Source organism: Castor canadensis, chromosome 8 (genome assembly GCF_047511655.1).
Source record: "Castor canadensis chromosome 8, mCasCan1.hap1v2, whole genome shotgun sequence".
Classification (NCBI taxonomy): Eukaryota; Metazoa; Chordata; class Mammalia; order Rodentia; family Castoridae; genus Castor; species Castor canadensis.
This window is the reverse complement of record NC_133393.1, coordinates 3,560,336-3,579,856: the sequence shown is the minus strand read 5'-3', so window position 1 is coordinate 3,579,856 and position 19,521 is coordinate 3,560,336. Positions and strand designations below refer to the sequence as shown.

General features: G+C 37.7%; 1 protein-coding gene across 7 annotated transcripts in view; it reads right to left on the bottom strand.

The window, feature by feature from the left end:
* Positions 1-16,284, bottom strand: part of Hmgcll1 (3-hydroxy-3-methylglutaryl-CoA lyase like 1) — a 131,411-nt gene extending 115,127 nt beyond the window's left edge. For 3 of the 7 annotated variants that reach the window (XM_074081873.1, XM_074081875.1, XM_020153244.2), the window contains exon 1: positions 16,095-16,276. In XM_074081873.1, the coding sequence (XP_073937974.1) occupies positions 16,095-16,202 (108 nt within the window). In that variant the 5' untranslated portion in view covers positions 16,203-16,276. Of the gene's footprint in view, positions 1-16,094 lie in introns of all 7 variants that reach the window. The other 4 variants (XR_012450612.1, XM_074081874.1, XM_020153245.2 and 1 more) reach the window with 3 other exon arrangements.
* Positions 16,285-19,521: the final 3,237 nt, after the last annotated feature.

Below are 19,521 nucleotides of genomic sequence, written 5' to 3'. Positions count from 1 at the left end.
CAGCTGTTTCCTGTATAGATCATAACGCACTTAGTCATTGGAGTTTTAGATCCGTGGTTCTCCAATTTTAACATGCATATGCATCCCCTGTAGAGCTCGTTAAAGCTTCCCGGGATCATCTCCAGAGATTATGATTCATTAGGTCAGCTTGGGTCCACGAATTTGCATTTCTAATCAGCTCACAGATGGTGGTGCTACTGCTGATTAGAGGAGCCAGAGTTCTAGTCTAAGCCAACTTAAAAAAAATTGTATGATTATGTTTAGGTAACAGTCCATCACCATTAACTGTAAAATCAAGAAAAACACTATGTCAATAGTGTATAGTACAGATAAAATTTAGATTGCAATTTTTACAATGATATACATTCTAATTTCACAGTTTGAGTATCAGTCTCTTAACTTCTTCCTTTCACATACTACTATTTTTTTTTACAAATTATTTCTCTTTCTTCACTTGGAACATCCTAAGTAGGTCTTCTTAAACACTTTTATAAAAACTTCTCACAGGTTCAAAAGTCATTTCAAAATTTTTCTATGGTTCTTTAAATTTCTGCTGGTATTTTAGAAATATTAATACTAGAGACATCCACACATTTGAGTGGCCTGAAAAAAAATACACATACAGACACTGTTTTTTTGTAACTCACGGCCATGGGCTTACAAGGCAGGCACTCTACCACTTAAGTCATTCCATCAGCCCTTAGACACTATTTTTAATGCTGAATATTTTTTCCCACTCTGGGGTTTGAACTCAGGGCCTCATGTTTGCAAGGCAGGCAATCTTACTGCTTGAGCCACTGTGCCTGTCCTTTTATGCAATGCGTTTTTTTCAAGATAGAGTCTTGTGAACTATTTGCCCAGGGCTGGCTTTGAACCATGATCCTCCTGATCTCTGCCCTCTGAGTAGCTAGGATTGTAAGCATGAGTCACTGGCACCCAGCTAATGCTGAATACCTTGAAGAAATGGCAGATAACTGTTCTGGACAGGTCTTAAGATCAGCTGCCTCGAACACCATATTCCCTGAGCAATGAATCTGAATATCAATGGCAGGCTTATACAAATTTGGTCTCATAATAGTAAGTTCTATATTCCAAGTCATTTAATAGCAAACCCAGTAACTGAAAATGGTCATTTGAAAGTTTATATGAAGCAATATTTTGAAGTTCTAAGGACACTGAAAACAACAGCCAAACAAGCTAAGCAATAAACTTCAAGATGAGTGGGATAAACAAGAGCAGGAATCATGGAGATTCTATCCAAACACTTTCTCTTACACAACCACCCTTGAGATGTAGGTCTCTCTCAGTTCTTACACACTCAGTCGCACACGAATGCCCTCAAGTGTCCCAGTACCGAATCACTCTGTGGGAAGCTCATTACTTAACACTCAGAACTCTAATACAAATATTATATAAATATATATGTGTGTGTGTGTGTGTATATATATCGACATGCAATCATTGATGCAACAGTAATATGTAGATACATATTTTCATAAACACAAACTTGCACACAAAAAGGTTTCACACACCCACAGATATATTGAACACAATGGTGTCGATTTCAATGGGTGTATGTATATGCATACATATGCTAATAAATTAAAACATATTCCCAATAAATTCATGAGCAATATATGTCCATATGAAAACTAGAGTAGGTAAAATTTATAAATATTTGAATTCTGTTCAAATTTCAGATGCCGATAGCTAATCGTTTATAAATTAGTATTGATATGTTTTGAGGGAGGTGGAATGTCGAAAGGCAAAGTGTAAAATATCAAACAATATCCTGTGGATATGATGATGCTCTGTCACAAAAGTAATCTGAACAGCACAAAGTGTATTGAATACCCTCTGCTTTTCTGATTTTCAATTCCTGTGCTTCTACTATATAAGAAATTGCAGTTTATTAATTATGTGGAAATTTAAATTTTCACAGTTAGCTTTTCTTTCCTGTGAATTAATAAAATATCAAGATTTTATAGCATATCTCAGTCCATTTAAAAAATTTTAAATGTACTTGGCATTTGCTTTCTACTATTCCTGGTGATTGGGATGGGGTTAGAACAACTAACTTGTAGTAAGTTTTTTCCTCATAAATTACCTTGTTTTTTTATGACTCATTATGTACAAATTACTTCATTATCTTACTTGTGTGTTTCTAGTGACAAATGACTGAAAGCTATTGTTTTAAACACTTCAAACAACTCAAGTGGGCTTAGTTCTGATTTTTGAAAATATCACAATATACCTCAGCACTTTTAGGTAACTGCTTTTCTGGTTCCATTGATTGTCTGTAATGTGGTTTTACTCTACATGTTAAAGCTTTGCATGGCCTGGTAGGAACAGGAATAAACAGTCAATGGTCAAAGTAAAGCAAACAGATTTTTCCAAAAAAAAGATTTCCAATGTTTATATGAAGTCCACATGCTCAATATTTGGTGTAAGTGCAGTCATATACTTCATATAAATCTGGCCTTTTTGATGGCTTTGAGTCAACTGTACCCACCCTGAATTTGAATTACTTACTAAGAAACTAAGGAAAGATGTATGTAGCAGAAATATCCTATAAAGCTATTTGCCTGAGACCAGAGAAAGAGGAGGGGTATGATATGGTATGTACAGAGTGAAAAGAGCAATTCATGAAAGGTTACAAGGAACTGCAGAATAATTTCAAAGACTCAGAATAACCTATCTCTGAGGTAAGGGCAAGTTATTTATTCATGAGCTTTTCCATCTCAGGTTGGAAATGTTGGAGCTCAAAATGAATTAATAATGGAAAGTGAACATATCACCCTATTTCTAATCAACTATACTTTGCCACCTTAAAGTAATATAATAGCTTAATCTAGTACTTGACTAATATGTTAAAAGAAAAACATGTTACCTTCAAATGAGCACCAAATACTTGTAATGGAAAGTTCTACTGGTCTCCAGACTGGCTGGCATCAGGTGATGGAAGGTTTGTAGGCTTCAGAACCTGACATAGGTTCAGGTCCTGTTGGTCTACTATGTGAATAGCCTAGGGAGACATTTATTAACTCACAAAACCTCCATCCAGTCCACTTGGAAGCAATGATGACAGGGTGTTCTTTGTAGGACTATGAGTAAAGTCTTTGGCAAAGTCAGTAGAGTAAGTCTGCTCTTTGATAAACAGTAGATATTATCGTGTTATTATTATTATGATGTTTTTTCCAAAATCCTGCTATCATCTATGTTCTTTGATTTGTTCCATGTGATCATTCAGTTGCAAATCTAGAGAAAGTATGCTAAAATAATACAATTTCCCCTAAATAATACATTTTGATTAAGACAAATGATTGACATTCTATTTAATAAATTACCACTGTATCTTTCCATTAAAAGGTCAACCTCTGTATCTATTCTTCGAAGAACAAGAAGAGTCAAAAGATGTGGTTCTCTAGGGATGAGTATTTATGCTGGTTTTATGTTCCATCTCCTTTAGCTTAAGTTATCTTTTCAATATTTGCTAGAGCATACATTCAGCAGAATTAAGTTAAATATTAAAATCTTGTCATAAGGGAATGGAGGCTAAGTGATAGCAGACATTCATGAGTGAAACCCTGAATAACTACATCTGTTTCTTCACAGGCCTTGGAAATGTCTTTTAAATACAGCTCTAAAACCTAGGCATACTGAGTCCAAATTAGCCTCAACTTGAACATCTGACCAAGTCCACAGCTTTCTATAAAATGTAAAGTTAGAACTATCCCATATTGATTTAAAAATTAGAGTTCTTGGCCCTTAAATCAAGATTCTGAAAAAGTAGAAATTGTGTCTAAAGAAAATAAGATTCATATTTTGACTTTGACATTAACCTATGATCGGTTTCTATTTCATAGTGAAACAAATACAGATTGAGTGAAGGATTTTAAAAGTGAATGCCAGACTCTGTACACCCAGTGGGTTACAGATGTAGGAACGTGGTGGCAAAGAGCCACTCTACTTCCTTCAAGATCCAAAAACATTTGGAAGGAAACCCCAAAAGGAAAGACGTCTGACAGACGTGTTCTCTTTGGGGTTTCCTGCCTCATGTTTGCCAAGCTTCCTAGACCCCATTGCTGGCTAATAAAGTTCACCAAAAAAGACTTTATGAAATGCTGATTTCATAGAGTGAAACTTGCACTAAAGGAGTTTTTATGCAGTCGAAGTTTCCTGCCATCTGTACTTCCCTACTCACAAACTCAAGGAAACGTGACTTGGAAAGCTACAAGCATAAGGTGACATTTGACGCACTTACTATCAGTGGGAGACTAAGCCCAAACACTGAATCCAAAACCAGAGCCAATGGCTTAGACCATGCAACAGAGAAGCTGCAGAACCCTGAGGGGCTTGTTACACCCCTCCTTGTTTCTTCTCCTCTGTACAGAGAGCCAGGAGAAGGTGCATATTGTGCGCTGTGTGAATTAACTCATAGAAACACAGATATGGAAAATGAATAAAAAGCTAGATTGTCATTTCTCTGACCTTTACAACAGTAGCCAAGAGAGGATAAGAAAAATAGGTTTTGAACTAGGATTTAAAAGTAGACACTACACTCTACTATGAAAAATAAGAGAACAAAAACTACCAATTCAAATACTCAAAAATAACATCTGCCACCCCCAGCTTCACAATAATTATGTTTCATGTAATTAAATACATTCTCTTGCCAATCAAATGGGCAGTTAATTTGGCCAAAAGCAACTGACACTTAAACCAGAAGTTGGCTATATTTATCATATATAAACTGCTTCAGTAAACATTTAATGAGGATCTAAATATTTAGTTCTTCGGGATAGCAGAAAGAAAAACAGAATATAGCTGTACCCCTTAAGAGACTCTCAATCCAGCTATACAAGCATTACATTTTTAATAAAGAATTATTTCAATGTATTTAACTCTATGCAGTAGACAATTTTGCTTCAAGACAGGAAATGACGAAGGGAACACAAACCACTACACAAGAATTGTACTGTGAGTTGGCAGGAAAACAGGTATAAAATAGAAAAAAAGCAAGTTTTAAGATTATGGAGCGTTTAAATTTTTTTCTTGTAAGAAATAATTAGATAGATACATATACACTACTGGTATATGAAATAATCCTCCATGATGTCAGTTTATTAATTCTGCATATAAATTTTACCAGGAATACCTTCTAAACCCCACTTGACCCTCAAGTCCACTATGCCACAAAGCAAAACACAACAAAAAACTCTGAGAACTGCTGAACAATATGGGGTAAGGAAAAGGGTAAGGAAGAGGAACAGAGGGGGTTAGACTGATGAAAGTACAATGTACTTACAGGTAAAATACCGAGGAAAACCCACTGAGCAATGAAAGACAGGAATATAAAACAGGTCATATTAAGGAGGGTAGTGGGGAGAGGGGAAAGATAAATGAAGAAGGTAAAGGAGGGTGAATATGGTCAATGCACTTTCTACATTTATAAGAATATGGAACATTGAAACCTGTCAAAGCCATTCTAGAAAGGCGGAAGAGGGAGAACAACGGAGGGAATGAACCAAACTGGAGTACATGTACATACATACTGAAACATCACAACAAAATCCCTGTACAGCTACTATAACCTAATAAGAAGTTTTGTTGAAGTTTTGAATTTTAGAATAAAAAAATTTTTAAATGTTCTCTTTACTTACCGTGCACTGAATTAAAACATTTATAGATCTGTTTTTAAAACTTAATTGCAAGAATGAATTACAGACAAAAGTGACCCAAATAAAAAGCAGAATAAGAAATCAGCTTTTCAAGGAACAGAGAAATGCAGAAGGAAATGTGATGTCGGCAGTGCCCTTGGTACAGATGCTCTCATGGTTTGCTTTCCCACACACTTTGACCCTCCTCCCCACAAAAGTCCTCACCACCCTGCCAGTATCAGTGAGAAGAGCCCAGTCTTCCTTCTTTCAAGATCAGGGAAGGAGGTACCAATCCGTCCTATCTAAAACACGTTTAGAACTCATAGCTCTGGTCCCTCATCAAGTTTTTGTCTTATTGCTTTGATTGTTTTTCCCAGTTCTGGGAATTTAACCAGGTCTCATTCATTGCTGATCTCTGAGCTACGTCCCCAGCCATGCGTGTGTATGTGTGTGTGTGTGTGTGTGTGTGTGGTACTAGACTTTGAACTCAGGGACTCATGCTTTCCAGGTAAATGCTTTACCACTTGAACCATATCCCCAGTCCTAGAATTCTTGTTTTAGAATGAGTGTTTTGAGAATAAGATCAACCAATCAATATTCTTTCTGTATGAAAATTGACCTATGGTTAGATCCAAGAGAAGAATTAAAAACACTTGAACACTTACTTAAGAGTGAAATCTGATCATTCAGAAAAACAAAGATCAGACAGATGGGAAGATAGCAAACTTCTGGTAATTTACAGATAATTTCTTGTCAGCCAAATGATTATAAGCTTCTATACTGTTGAAAATATGCCAAGTTTAGAAATGTCCTGGATGGTCTCATTGATATTCCCATTTAATTGTCCATCAAGAATCACAAAAGCACAGGAAGATAACTCTGATGTCCGAGGCAGCCTAACACGTGGTCAAAGAGTACAAGTCCTACTTAAAGGCACTCATATGTATATTAACATATGATATTAAGTGTAATATCAGCCACACAAAATATTTCCACAGGTTAAATCTGCTCACCTGAGCAATAATTTGTGTCTCTTGCTTAGATCAATAATGGTCAGAATAGCAGTGGGAAACCAAAATTCTAAAAATTGCTTGTATTATTAGGCCCTTAGTCAGGATGGACAATCATTTCCTAATCCAAACTTCTGTTACAATAATAATCCAAATATATAATCTTGCTTTCTCTCTTTAAAGGCCATGTGTTACCTAAGAGTGGCCCATAAAGTTTTTGGTCCTTGCAGTTTAGCCTCTTGGTTGACTGGGGACAATAAAAAGAAATAAAACTAAAAGCTAATCATGAAAAAGGGTCAAAGAAGAGAGAAGAAAGGATTAGGCAAAGTTACAGCACAGAGTGAATAAGCATAAAGAAAGCCAGAAGACTCATAGAAGCTCAGAGCTAATGAAAAAAACAAGAACACGGAGTAGGAGAGGAAAGGATGTAAAAGCCAGCTGGAATGGGAGGAAGCAAGGAAGACAGGAGCCAGCAGAACTCTAACGACAGAATGTATTGAAGATTGAAGGGAACAGGAAATTTATTGGAAACCAAGTTGTTTTTCCTTTTGTAACCAGTGCAATTCTATTCTGGACTAAACTCTCATCTCAACCTCAAAGAGGACAGAAGGGAAGTCAGAACTCATAGCAGTTTCTTTTTTTGTCAGTAGAAGCCAGGGGTTCTGGAAAGACAGATGAGAGGAAATACAATATACTACAGTGGACTCTCTGAGAGCAGATATGGGGGAGAGGGTCAGCAGAACCTTGCAGTGCAGTGTTTACCGCAAGTAGCTGACAGAAAGACATAGCTGAGTTCCAACTGAGAGGTGACAAATGAGAATTTTCATTATATTTAACGAACACTTCAGGAGGTTCCTACCACTGGTTTGGAGGAAGCAATTGGTGTAGTGGTGAATATTGCGGGCCCTGGAACTAGAGCTCCCTAATTTGAAATCCTAGCTCTGTTTTTTGCTATGACCAAGATTTCTGTGTCACATAAAATCTATAAAATGGATTATTGTGGGGATTAAATGAGTTATTATTTGTAAAGCCATTAAGCAGTACCTGGAATTTATTGAACATACACTAGTGATAGCTGTGTAGTCACAAAAGTCTTGGAATTTGGGAAATTATACAAAATAGCATGGTTTAATTAATTTAAAATGATGAAGAGGAGACAGAATGGATATATCTTTTAAAAAACACCAAAAGCACAGTTCTTAATGGCACAAAAACAAAGCCACAAGCCCTAGGGTTTCTGCCTGTTTGTTTCAGTAACACCAGCACTGACCTAAAGTTGTACTCCCCACTAAAAGTGCATATAAGTAAATTCAATTTAAATGCTCCAAGATGTAGAGTCCTATGCTAGAGAGATAAGGATTCTCTTGAAAAGCAGTAAGTCCAGGGCTGGGCTGATGCTGAGGTGTTCAGAGAAGCTCAGCCGCCATGAAATCTTTTCTATACTTATTTACTTAGCATCCTACTGTATTTCATAACCCCATTCAACTTGATCACTGTCTAACATGTTATTCCCAGCTATTACCTACTCCCTCTGTAGAACCTCACATAGTTCTCTGACTTTCCCATTCTACTAAAATCCAAGTCTTTTTGGTATTTCTAACTAGATACTTAGCTCCACCACATTCTCAGCTTCTTTTTGTGGACATTCTTATTATCTCCTGACATTAAATTAGGCTTAGATGGCCCTTGTGGACACTTCCCTTGCAACCCTGTCATATTTAGACTGTTACTGAGTCTCTTATTCTTTGATAACAGACTGAAAGTATAGATGGTGTCCTCAGTTTCCATCACTTCTTGAAGACTCTTGCTTCTTTTATTTGTGTAAAGTCCTGATACCTTAGTGCTCCTTTATCCTGTCTTGATGATTTGTGTCCTTCACATATCAGTTCACCATGCTTCCATTCATCTCAAATACCAACGCCATTCTGCAGCCATATGTCCTAGCAACCCTTCCATACGATGCTGGTTTTCCAGTCAATTTCACTGGGCTGTTACTTCTTCCCAGCCATAGTTCATCTGATCACAAGAGGGCTTATAAGCACTTGTGTTTTCCACCTGTTAAGCTTTTGATCACCAGTAACCATCCTTTCAACTTTCTAGCTCCATTTTCCCATGATTAAATCTTTTACCTAAATCAATATTAAAAGTCATTGGAACTCCCTACTTTTGCTTCGGCTCTCAACACCAATGAAGGGCTTGTGAACAGCTATGACCATGTCATCTGCTATTTGGACACCATGATGTCAGGTCACAACTTTTTTCTTAAAGGGAGTGAGTTCATTCTTTGAAATGCATCTTATACTTCAAACAATAGTGTTGATTTAAATACAAAGTCATAACAAAAATGCATAAACTTCTTTCTAGATTAGAAATGGAAAATAGTGAGTAAGGATGGTAAAACCTGAAGAAAATAGGATAAACATGTCAGCAGTCAAATCCAACATAGCTGAACTGAAGTTGCTATAAGGAGACTGAAAAACGAGATTGCCAGATTTAAGAGATATATTTAAAGCAAAACAACAGATAAATACACATGCCAAAGAGAGTAGAAAAGTAGAAATTTTTTTTTGCTAATATATAATGCATATGTAAAAACAGATAAAACACATATAAAACCAAGAGATCAACAGCCTACAAGATGATTTTGAATAAACTGAGAGAGTGAGAGGAGAGAGAATATGAACCAGCATGAAAATAATCAAAACAAAAGATAAAATTAAAAAGGTTGACTATGAGTACTGGATTACAGGTAGCTAACAAGAGGTTGTGGTGTGCAATTGTGCAGTAGGGTGATTATGGGCAACAAATAATAAACGATACAACTCAGATAACTAAAACAATGGATTTTTAAGTATTCACCAAAAAGAAATAATAAATGCTTGAGGAGTTAGGCATGATTAACCTGCTTTTAACATTACACAACAAACCAAACATTACTTGTAACCAATATTTTGAGTTTGGGTCCCAATGTGGAAGAGAGTTCCTGATTAAAAAAAAATAAAATTCTAGGTTTTAGTTAGGACATTGGAAGGACTCTAAAATTAACGTTGGGGGTCTAGGGTACAGCTAAGTGGTGGATTACTTGCCTCACATCCATAAGGACTTGGATTCCACTGGGAACTATATAATAAATAAATAAATATAAAGGTAAAATGTATGGTGAAGTCAGGCACATTGGAGTGTGTGTGTGACTCCAGCATTTGGTGGGTGGGACAGGAGGATTATGGGTTCCGGGGACACCTAAGCTGCATAGGAAGATCCTTTCTCAAAGTGTGTGTATGTACATATATATATTTATAAATATATATATGAATTAAGAGTTCAATAAATTAGACTGCAAGCATGTTCCACAAAGCAGAATTAGTGGAAGAGAGCATAAGTGAGAAAAAATATTAAGAATGATCATGGAGACACAAGAAAGTTTGAGAAACAGAGACGACTGTGAGAAAACCAAACAGTACGAAGTCATAGATCTAAAAACTGCTGCAAGCTATTAGCTACACAAATAAAAAGGAAGCCAAATCTTGACAGATCATAGTATATGTTTGGGAACCAAAAACAAGGAGAAGAGGATGCAAGACACACTGCTATCACACACACACACACACACACACACACACACAAATAAGACAAATGGCTGATACTGTTTTTTAGCTCCCTACTGTATCTGTGAAGAAATCTGCATTTTGTGCTGTCATCATGTACTTGAATTCTTTATACAGAACATATGTTTATGTTCAATATTCATTCAGTTATGAGCATTTTATAGTTATATATGTGTCTCACTGTATATATAAACATATATATATATATATATATATATATATATATGTGCACACATGCATGTGTGTATAATTCCAAACAAAGCAAAACTGAAAGAAATCATGACCAGCAGATGTTCTACTAAAGGAAGTATCGTGGCAAAAATTTCTGGTTGAAAACCAGAAACTAATCTCAGATGTAAGAAAGGAGAGGAAGAAACAGATGAAGAGCAGAAGAAAGGGAAAAATCTATAAATATGTACACAGATAAAGAAATTGACTTAATAAATGTGCTGTCTAAATACACCATATTGAGAATGAATATACATATAACAATGAAGATCAAAAAACAGAAGGTAGTAAATGGTTACAGTGTTACATTTCCACTTTAATAAGGTTTATTAGGTACTAATTTATGTTATAGTCTAATAAATCAAGCTCATGTGCTGACATCTTACGGATAGCAACTGAAAGTATACTAAAAATAGCATATAGTTAACATGCTAACACAGGGAGAAAAATTAATAAAACTACAATAGTTCAAAAGAAGCCAAAGATGACAAAAAACAGGGAAATGAACAAAGAATGTAAGACATAAACAGAAAGCACACAGTGGATAGCAATATGCCTCCTTTCTGAAAAAGGAATCATCCCAATCACTTAAGATATTTAACAAATGCACTAAAAATTACATAATTGCAAACTGAAAGTATTTAGTTACATTACCCTGCCACTAAATTTAAGAAATACGATGTAACAAGATATTTAGGTTAAGTTGCAAAGACCCTTTAGCACCAAATAACTGGGTCTTAATTTTTGCTGACAGCACACATAACATAAAGAATCAAGATCTGGCATAAAACTTCTCTACATTTAACCTTGCATGATCTGAACTTTTATTTTTAGAAACCCAGGAGACTTGAAACATTGTTTCAAACATTGTTAGAATTTGATTTTGGAAATGTTATTTTTTCAGCAGAATATTAATAAATGTTGAAACTTAGCTACTACTTAAGCAGCAAGTGAAAATCAAATTGAAATTGCTTTAGTATCTTCATTTTTGGTGATACTGGGGTATGAACTCCGGGCCTCATGTTTGCTAGGCAGTTGGTGCTCTATCACTTGAGTCACATTCCCAGTCCTTTTGGGTTTAGTTTATTGATCAGATAGGGTCTTATGCTTTTTGCCTGGGGCTAGCCTCCAAATGCAATCCTCCTACCTCTGCCTCCCACATAGCTATGCTTACTGGAGAGCTCCACCACACCCAGGTTGAGGTTGCTTTACCAAGAATCTTAACACTTAAAACTTTAAAACATACCAATTTAAGCCAGCTTCATCATTGCCATTTTAACAGAGACAAATACAGAAAATAAACAAGGTCTTAAGGAATAACTCTAATCAGGAAAGTAGCAATTTTACTGTTTTGGTCTATCAAAAGTACTTTCTGCAAAACCACTATCACTGACAGATAAGCACTGACATAACTTAATTAGTGAGTGAATGGTAGAGTAAGCTTTTTCATTGTCCCATTTTATATTTGGGATTAAATTGTTAAAATTGAAATGTGTGTATGTGTACTGACACACGTGAGCACATACTCAATGTTACTTTCCTCCTAATAATTTATCAGGGATATGTGAAACTTACAAAGGATATATCATTATCTCCAATTTATCAGGGATATATTATTATCTCTACTGTATAAACTAAAATTCTAAGAGCTTCCCATACAATTGCATATACCAAACCACAGAACAAGGGTTGCAGGACTTGGTGACACTTTGGGTTGGGAAAATGAAGAAAGCAGAAAAAGATCTTGGTTTCTAACCCTGTGTTGCTTAGCACATGATTCTTTCAGAATACAGCACTTGCTGTTTATTCCAACTGCAATTAAATTGCTTGGGTAATTTGATTCACACGGGTTCGTTCTACTCAGGACTGTCTCTTCCAGATTCAACAAAGGAGAACTGGATAAGCTTTCTGCTGTTCTTTACAGCTTCCAGAATCCATGTTCATCAAAGCCTGACTAGGTTCTATGCAGTGAAAAAGGAAGACGCAAACAGTATTGGCAGTATTGCTGGTATGTCCTCATTCTCACTGATTTTTCACTCACTTAACAATCGTTTTTCACAGTACCGCAAGGTGCCAGTCACTGTTCAGGGCTACAAAGGAATGCTCAGAAGAATTTCATACGTTTCGATGCTTAGAAACTACAAGGGTAAGTATTCATCCATTTGTTGTCAACAAGTACTTACTGAATATCAAAAACTATCTGGACATTCTGCTTGGTACTGAGAACCTAGTGGTAACTGGTTTCTTCTTCTTGCTGTGTTTAATGTCTGGCAGGAGATTAAAAATCAAATAATCACAAAATAACTACATAATCCACAGCATAAATAACAAATAGATCACTATGCAATAAAAGTATAACAAAAGTTATTGACCTTGAGGAGTCTGGAAAAAAACTTTATGAGAAAATAACATTCAAATTGAGAACCATGGATTAAATGGAAGTCAATTCATTCAAAAGAATCTTCCTAGCAGAGGAAAAAACAAGCAAAGAGTATGTTTCCAGAAGGAGCACGACTTACAGACAGCTCAAAGAAGACCACTGTAGCTGAAGTGGCAAGAATGAGAAAGCAGTCCAAAACAATGCTGCTGAGAGACAAAATGAAAAGAACACCGGAGTTTCACTGTCTACTCCTAAAAGCAGTGGGAATTCACAGATGGGTGTAAAACACAGGGGATGGCATGATTCCATTTGAAATAGAGAATATTTCTCAGCAAACCTTAAGGGCAGAGGGTTGAAGAGGGGTACTTGGAGAGTAACAAGAACATTGCAGTGGTCCAGTCTGTATGAGAATCATACCATTTTAAAGTTGATGATCACAGAGATGATTTTTGGAAAAACAGATGTAGCCGAAAGAATTTCAAGAAGCAAAATTACAGGATATGAGGCATAAGGAAAATGAAGGCCAAGTAGCTTTTGGTTTGGGGCTTACAGAACTGAATGAATTGTGATGGAATTCCCTGGAGAAGGTCCAGATTCGGAAGGGGCAGAACATGAAAACAATTTTGGAAATGTTGAGCTTGATTTGCTTTTGAGGTGTTCAAGTCATGGATAGAGTGAGCAGCTGAACACTGAGACTGCAACTGTCACAGGGGATGCGAATATAAATCCTGAAGACACAGCAGAAGCTGCGGGTGTGGGCAAGGAGTTCTGGGAGGAGGATGGACAATGTGGAGAAACAGGTGGATAGAGGCCACCAGGTTTGCCAAGCAGAGGGAGCAGCTAAGAGGTAGGGCTTACCACAGAACGAAGTTGCTAACAGAAGCCCAGGAAGGAGATAAATGTCAACCAGCCAAGCATCAGTTGTCAAAGTTGCTGTGAACTCAAACAGGATGAGACATTTTAAAAAACTGCAATTCAAAAGAATTTTAAAAAATGATGACAGACAAAAGGGGGACCTGATTCTGAACAGGGAAGAGAGTTGGGGAAAAGAGGTGATTTTTCAACTGGATCTGAGGGATGAATAGGAGTTTCCCAGCAGAACACTTGAGGGTGGAAAAGCAACATTTAGAGAAAGTATAGGTATTTCTCCAGAAAAGAAGACAATGTCTGCAGAGGGCAGATGGAGGTCTCAAAACCATATCCTCACGCGTACCCTGCTTCTGCATCTTAATAGGACAAAGTAGATCCTCTTAATTATCCTTTATGTCTGTCCATAGAGCCCATAACATGTACATCTGAACACAGGGAGAAACTGAGAAATACAATATTCGCCTAAGCAACAAAAGTCGCCTAAGACTCAGGCTTGGGAAATAAAAGTTAAGGGTTCCTGATGATGTAGCACACTGAATACCAACATCAAGAATGTTAGGAGAAAAGCCATAATAGGAGCTTCAAACAGAATGTAGGAAAATTGAATGGACATGTGCATGTGTCCACACAAGATCATGGTAACTTTGCCCTCTACCCCTGTCGTTCACAGGTAGGGGGTGTGTGTGTGCCTGTGTGTGCATTAGCATATATTAATTATACAAAAGGCTGAACTTCAGTATGAAATTTCATATGTGCATATAACACACTTTGATCACATTCACCTGCTATTACCCTCACTTAGTCCCCCTCCCCTGACTCCTTCTCTTTCCCTAATGGCCCTCCTTCGATTTTCATGGTCTTCCCTCCCCCCTCGATTCCACATAAGAGAGAAAACATGCAATACTTGTCTTTCTGAGTTCAGCTTATCTCACTTAATCTGGTGATCTCCAGGTCCACCCATTTTCCTGCAAATGACATGACTTTGTTTTTCTTTATGGCTGAATAATACTCCATTGTGTACATATATCACTTTTCTTCATCCATTCATCTGTCGATAGGTACCTGGGCTGACTCCATTGGCTATTGTGAATAGTGCTGGCCATCTTTTAATAGGGAAGAGGGAATCTAAGCCTGTTCAATTCCTACTTGTACAGCAAGATTAAAATTTTATACATATTTACACTGAACTGAGAACATTCTGTATGAAAATGAACAATTAATATCGGAAAAGTTGGTTTAATGCCATGCAGCAAAATTATACCCACCACTAAAATATTACAGTAATAGGAGTTACTCTGTTCACAAGATGAATCAGAAAAAGGTTTGCATCCAGCACCTCTAATTCAAAAAATAACAGCTAAGCCTTCAGAGGGTTCCTCCCTTTTAACATATTTTATCGTTTACATAATAATTATCACTGTGTTTATTCCTTTGTGAGTGTTTAAATTTAAGCCTCTTGAATGAGAAGTGAATGTCTTTGATATGCCTTGTCTTCAGTTAGCTGACACTTGGATGATAATGCGCTGACTCATAATTTGTGAATATTACTAGACTGGCGATTACACTTTCTTGGGGCTTCAGAAATAATGCGGGAATACATTTCGCTCTGAAATGGCTGTAGTTTGCAGTGGTTCCCAAGCTTGCTCGAGTTCCTAGGTGCGTTAAGAACATTAGAGAAGCTGGGCACTAGTGACTCACGTCTGTCACTACCTACTTGAAAGGTTGACATCAGCAGGATCCTGATTCAAGGGCAGTCGGGGCAGAGAAATGGGCAGACCCATTTCCAAAAGAACCAGAGCAAAAGAGACTTGAAGCATGGCTCTAGGGGTAGAGAGAGCACCTGCTTGGCAAACAGGAAGCTATGACTTCAGAAAACCCCAATCCCACAAAAAGAAACAACAGTAGGGCTAATGAATGATGTGATGGATAATTACATCCAAGAATGTTTTCTTCTGTTGGCCTCTGTCCTTTTTTCTGCCTCATCTGTGGCATATTTGTGGTCTTTGTTATAGGGTACAAGGAGGGAAGTGAGCACAGGGGCGTGGTCCTTGAAACAAAGCCTGTGGGCGTTCGTCATGTTCGACCACGCACCCCTCCCACGGAGAGCGCAGAGACGCGTCCTTTCCTCTAGGCCCCTGCCAGTGGTCACGGGTAGGGATTTTGTGGGTCTGATCGATCGGTAAGGGCGGTCTACTCTTCCTCAGCAGAGATGATGGAAACGTTTAAGGGGCGCGGCCTAACAGGAACCACAGAACTGCCGCAGGAAGGGCCCCAGGGTGCCAAGGTGACCCAGAGGGGGAGAGAGACCTATGGCCCCGCGCCCGCGGCCGCGAGGTGGTACCTGCGCCGAGTCGAGCGCCCCTGCCACCGAGTCTCCGATCCACAGATGCTCGCGGAGAAGCTGCTGGTAGCTCAGGCAGTGCTTCACGGCCGACGGCACGTTCCCCATGGCGGAACCCGGGGCGCTGCGAAAGAGCTGGGGGTGGAGGCTCCAGCCCCGAGCGCGCGCCTCCTCCCGTGCGCCGGCGGAGCGCACCGGCCCCGCTCCAAACGGCGCGCACGGCGGCCGCGCGCGCAGAGGCAAGGGCGGGGCCGCGCCCGGTCCCGCGGCAGTGCAGACGCCGGGGTGCCTTGGGCACCTGTGGCGATGCTGGGAGCCCGGATCCCCTGCGGGAACTGAGCCAGAAGCTGCTCAGTGCTGGCCACTTTTTCTCACGGTGCTTCGGGCTGACAGCACCTCCCCACGCACTGACCTGTCCTGGTTCAGAGGGAATCTAAAGGAGAGAGGACTAATTGGGTGGTAAGACTTTTTCCCTTGGCAAAAGAAAGAAAGTTGTTGAGGTAAGAAAAAGATCAAGAATGAGACAGCGATCACGGAATTCTTTTCCCGTGGAGCAACTCCATATAAAGCAAAGAGAATGTGGTGACCTTGACCTCTCACACCTGGACCAAGGATGACTAACTTGGAGAGCATACTCTGTCTGAGCTGCTAAACTGAAGTAGTGCAATTATTGTAACTTTAAAGCCCTCCAAAGCACCCAATCTCCAGTGTTTATTTGCTTAAACGTGACTGTTTTATATGTGCGTAGAAGTCAATATTTTACTGTTTTCAGCGGAGATCAGCTGTTTTCCCACTACAAATGAAATAAGTACAGTCACATTAATGTCTACTCTCATGTTTTTCTCTCTTTTACAGTTCTGTAACAGAGAACAGGATTTTTGAGAAACTTTCAAGGACTCAGTATCAACAGGAATAATTTAGCAAGGTAACTTTTGCGATGGAGGAAATCATTCAAAAAGTCAAAAAGTTTTGACAATTAACAGTGACATCAATTCTAAACTTTTAGAGATTACGACCTCTAAGATAAGCCAAATATTGTATGTTCCTGTGCTACTAGGAAAAATAATACCTGAAAATAAATCATACTACTTAATAGTATTCTAAATTGGAAAGGTCTTAAGAAATTTCAGATTCCAATTAGTTAAACATAGTAATATGGTTTTCACATAAAAACCTTATAAACATGGAAATGTTTATGACAGTTTATTTGAATGCATCTAATATGAAAAATACTGTAATCTCAAAATTTTAAACTAAAGTTCCTATAAATAACCATTATTAGCAATAAGAAAAGACAAATGTCTTAACATGGTTTAATCTGAAGAATAAGAGAGGGAGGCATTAGATCTGATTCTACCTGTAAGTAACGTTTGGTGTCAAATCATGCATACTTAGAATTATTACATTTTAAAACTTTTGCTCTAGTGGTTAATATTATTGTACACCCTTAATGTTTTTATTTACAAAGGGCTCAAGGGAGGAAAAAGATGAAGAGCAGGAGAGAGGTATCATGGGGGCTCATTTTGATAATGAATGCTCATTTTTTTAATTATTTAATTTGTTCTCCAATATCAGTTTTTAAAACATTGTATTAATAGATGACAATTATACAGGGAATTTCATTGAGACATTTCCATATATACACATGTTGTCCCCTGGTTTGATTCATCCTCTCCATTATTCTCCTTCTTTACCCCATTACCTTTCTTAAAATAACTTCAAGTTCGAGGTTCCATATTCATACATGAGTAGAAGTATTTCAGCTATGTTCCTCCACCTTTACCTTCTCTACTTACCCATCCCTCTCACCAGTGCTCTCCCCTTAACATGGCCTGTTTGACATTCCTGTTCTTCGTTGTTTAAGTGTCTGTTCTTTCTCCCGTGAGGATTTGGCCTTGATATTAGTAATGAATGCTCTTGCTATGTACTCCTTGAATTCATCCCTGTGTCTCTTCTGCTGTGGGCTTCTCTCTACTCCACTGGTCTTTGAAAGGCAACACCATAATGTGATAGAAAGACCTAAGAACTGGTTTGGGGTTACCTGTGATAGGTAACCAGGCTCCAGGGCACTGAGTGACTTGGGGAAAGTTCTTTGGCCTCTGTTTCGCTAAGGACTGCAAAAAATTAGGTGAACTAGAATATAGCAGGTGCTCGTTATGTGGTCTCTGCATCACAGTATGTATCCAATAAATGTTGACTATTATTACTCTAGTAACCAGGTTTTCTCTTATTTTGCACTCACCAATTTATGCTCTATAGTCTAGGCAGTATTTGAAAATAAACATTTGATCAACACTTCTTGTTTTAAAATTCTTAGAGGTTTTCAATAAACTTTGGAGAGAAGCTACTTTTCTTAAAATGGCACATTAAATGTTTCATACTGAGTCTCTTTGTTATCTTTCCAGCCTCAACCTCTGCCTAGTTCCTAAACTTACTCCTAACTCCAAAAAAAAAAAAAAATTAAATTATGTGAGATTCCCCCACTTTTGGAACTCTCTCAGGATGTCCTTCATTCTAATTCTATCCCTCATTATAGAAAACTTTTAAACCAATTCAAGTTATAATACGTATATGCGTGGATGTGTCACAAGGAAACATCTTGTATAACTATCTTAAATGAACAAAAATGTCATTTTTTTTTTTTTTTACAAAACTGAAGAACAGGAAGGTAGAACAGGTCCTATCTGGGGGGTGGGTACCAGTGGGAGGGGGAGGAGGTAGGGAAAGGGTGTGGGAGGGTGAATATGTGCAACTATTGTGTACATATGTATGTAGATGGAAAAATGAGACCTGTGGAAACTATTCCAGCAATGGGGGAAGGAGGGATAAAAGAGAATGATAGAGGGGTGAATTCAACTACGTTATATTGTAAGAATTTTTGTAAGTATCACAAATGTACCCCTAGTACACAAATGTACGCCCAGTACAGCAATAAAATAAGAAACTTTTGGAAATATAGAAGATGCATAAAGGTATCAGTGATGTCACCCATCATTCTAATTCTAAAAAGATTTCATTACAACTTCAGAGAAAACTAACAATATTTACCCGTGTGTGCCTGTTTTTTCTTCCTCTTTCATTTGGTTTAAATTTTTTAAATGTCCTTTCCTATAATTTAAATTATTTGAAAGTATGATGTTAATAACTATATAATATTCATACATACATAGTCATTATCACTTTTATTACAGTCCTTCAAATTATATCACATTGTTCAGTTTTTAAGAGAGAAGCAAGTAAGTAGCATAGGATCATATAAATGTTTGTATAAATAAATAATCTTTCTAGTAGCATAGGAGTGTAAATTTTCCATTATAATTCCATTTCTATCTATTTCTATTTATCTATCTTTTAAAGTGTGAAGCACGAGAGTTTATTGAGATAGAAAAGTGTAAAGTGGGAGAGTACAGCCCCCAGGGTTGGGAGG